At 50.5% G+C, this 2,716-nt stretch overlaps 1 protein-coding gene across 1 annotated transcript; it reads left to right on the forward strand.

The window, feature by feature from the left end:
• Positions 1–306: 306 nt before the first annotated feature.
• On the forward strand, positions 307–696 carry H6S33_010073 (uncharacterized protein; the record flags this gene model as incomplete). Its single annotated transcript, XM_044841418.1, has 1 exon — positions 307–696. The coding sequence occupies one exon, from the start codon at positions 307–309 to the stop codon at positions 694–696; it is 390 nt and encodes a 129-aa protein (XP_044697216.1).
• Between the last annotated feature and the right edge of the window lie 2,020 nt (positions 697–2,716).

A 2,716-nucleotide genomic window follows, 5' to 3' on the forward strand; every position in this document is an offset into this window, starting at 1 on the left:
AACTTAGTAAGGAGTTAGGAGCAGAGAATAGAGGCCTTCGGAGTATAAGTACTCAGGTTCATTCCCGCCCTTCAGTCCTATTCTCTCCAGTCTGGATCAGAAAGAAAAACTAAGTTCTTATCGGTAGCAGAGCCCTTAAAGATTATTGAGTTCTAGCGATAGTATCTTTGAATAATCTGCAACCTGATTGTCTATCTTGCACGGCCGTCTCTATTCTATCCGATTCTGTTTCTCTTAGAAAGGACCCCCGTTACAGATAATCTTTAAGGCTCAAGTCACCTTCAGATTATTCTTCCTCTATACAAAATGTCCACCCTCCCGGCTCCGGGTGCACCCCTTCAGATTGAATGGCAGCCGGTGCCCCTCCAGCTTGATGCCACCGGGCAGACACAGCTTGTCAAGAAGCCCAGGACCGCTCTACAGACCTACATTCCCGGTTGTGAGCCTGCCTGGCAGGATACCGACGAGGTTTCTGTTACGGGCATGCCAAGCATTTACGGGAGTGAGAGAAAGGCTAGTAGATACCCCAATACCCTCTGTACGCTAATGTCAACTCTGGACCGCACCCACGGGGTGTGGTGCGACCAATATATGACCAAAACACGGAGTCTTAAAAAACACGTTTTCGACCCCAATAATAACCCCTGGAGCGTCAACCCACCGGAGGGGAGTGCTTTTGGACTGGTGGATATATGAGGAACAGCTGGAATCAATCGGATCGAAGATCGGACCACCCGGAGCGAATCGGCGCAAGCTACCAGCCGACCGAGTACCTGTTGGCGGGACCTGTACGCATGAGAGGACTCTGCTATATGGGAAAGTGATGTGGGAAGAGGCCTGAGTAGGTAGCCTTGCCGTCCGAGACCTACGAGTAGCCGACGCTGACGATTATCCACCAGACGGCCGATGGAGAAGAAACATCGACAGGGAAACGTGCATTAGAATGGGTAAATAGGTTGAGGGGTTTTAGCGGACTTAGGAGTTTGGGTTACGGACTTAGGAGTTAAATGTTCTTGGTTGTTTTTCAGGGTCTCGGGCAGGCCCCGAGCGTATTCTGTATTATTAGTAGACTGAGTCCTCGAGACATACGCGAGGGATATAAATACGGTGTCATTCACTGACTAGCCAAAACCATCATCGGCGAAATCAGAGTCTTAACAATATTGTAACGGCAACTATGTATTTCGGTTAGGTGATAAAACTGGAACGGGAAGGGGAGGTATTGCGTAGTGGGATTAGGATTTGTAATTGGGATTTCTGTTATGTTCTTTTTGTTTCTGTTACGCGAAGGTATTAGTCATCATCGGACTATGGTTGGATATATAAGGAGGCGTTGTCTCGTATCTTTATTTGTTTTCTCTCTTTCCTTCTTTCTTTACGCAACCTCTGTATTCTCCTTGCTCGCTAAGGCTCGCAAAACTTCCTGATATCAAACCTCGCTTCAAAAACACTTTATTTTTATTCCTTTCGGTTTTACCTGGTATACCATACCAGGCTGAGCCACTTTGTCCCCGATCGTACGGTCGCGTTTTGTTGTTCCAAGCGAAAGAAACCCACGAAAACTGGCTTCTAGCGAAGAATTCTCCAGCCTTGACTTTCCGAAAGGAAGGAAAAGAAACCTTTCCGAAACATCCCTCTACGCCGCCAGAAGAACTGGACATTCAATTATGTCGCAGCAAGCATCGCTCCAGTCCTTTTTCACCCAATCTTCCCAACAAGGGACAGCCCCCTCGCAGAACAGGAACACTCAGGTTCCCGACCCAACCCCATCCGGAGCTCAGGAACAGGAATTTTCCTCGACCTTTGCAACAGAATCCGACTACAACGACCCCTACCAGCCGAGAGTTGACTACCTCTACCCGAGCATTGTCCCCCAGGACACCCACACCCAGACGGACCTGAACTACATCACCTGGGCCATTAGACATGCCACCAGCCGGATCTGCCCACCCTCCGACAGGATTGAAATCCTCGAAGAGCAAACGACTACTCTCCGGAGAACAGTGGATACACTGAAGCATCAGATCGAGGCGCAGACAAACATGATCACCAATATGCATTCGGCGATCCACGCGCTCCTCAACAAACAACCACAACCGCAGCAACCGCAGCAACCGCAACAACCGCAACAACAGCATCAACAGCAACAACAGCAACAGCAGCGAAAACCACAGCAACCGCAAGGACAGAGAATGCCCCCTCCAGCGGTCCCACAAACAGCTCCCCAAGCAGCGCCACAGGCAGCTCCTCAGGCCCCCCCACCCGCACCCCCCCAACAAGCCCCACCCCGTGGATGGAAGGCAGGCACCTGGGCCGCCGTGGCCTCGGCACCCGGTCCTGCCCAAGGTAACTTCCAGGTCATCGAGAGGAAAAAGAAGTCCGCAAAGCCAAAAGCGGATCCCCTCTTCAAACCAGAGTATACCAAGATCAACAGGGAGATCATCGTGGAAACTACTGCCCCATCTGACGTTAACCCCTCCGAGATCAGAACCCTCGTCAATGCAAGAATCCAAGACGAGTCCTGCCATTTCATTTCGGCAAGAAGAACACCTAAGGACAACTTCATCCTGGAAACAAAATTCGTTACCCCTGCAACAAAGGCAATGGAATACGCCAAAGAAATTGAGGAGGCCCTCCTCACCCTACAGGTACCGGTCGCTGTCATCCGCGCAAACTCCAAATGGTCAAAGTTTCTCCTCCATGGAATCCCCACAAC

Source organism: Morchella sextelata, assembly GCF_020137385.1.
Source record: "Morchella sextelata strain SCLS chromosome Unknown scls_4, whole genome shotgun sequence".
Classification (NCBI taxonomy): domain Eukaryota; kingdom Fungi; phylum Ascomycota; class Pezizomycetes; order Pezizales; family Morchellaceae; genus Morchella; species Morchella sextelata.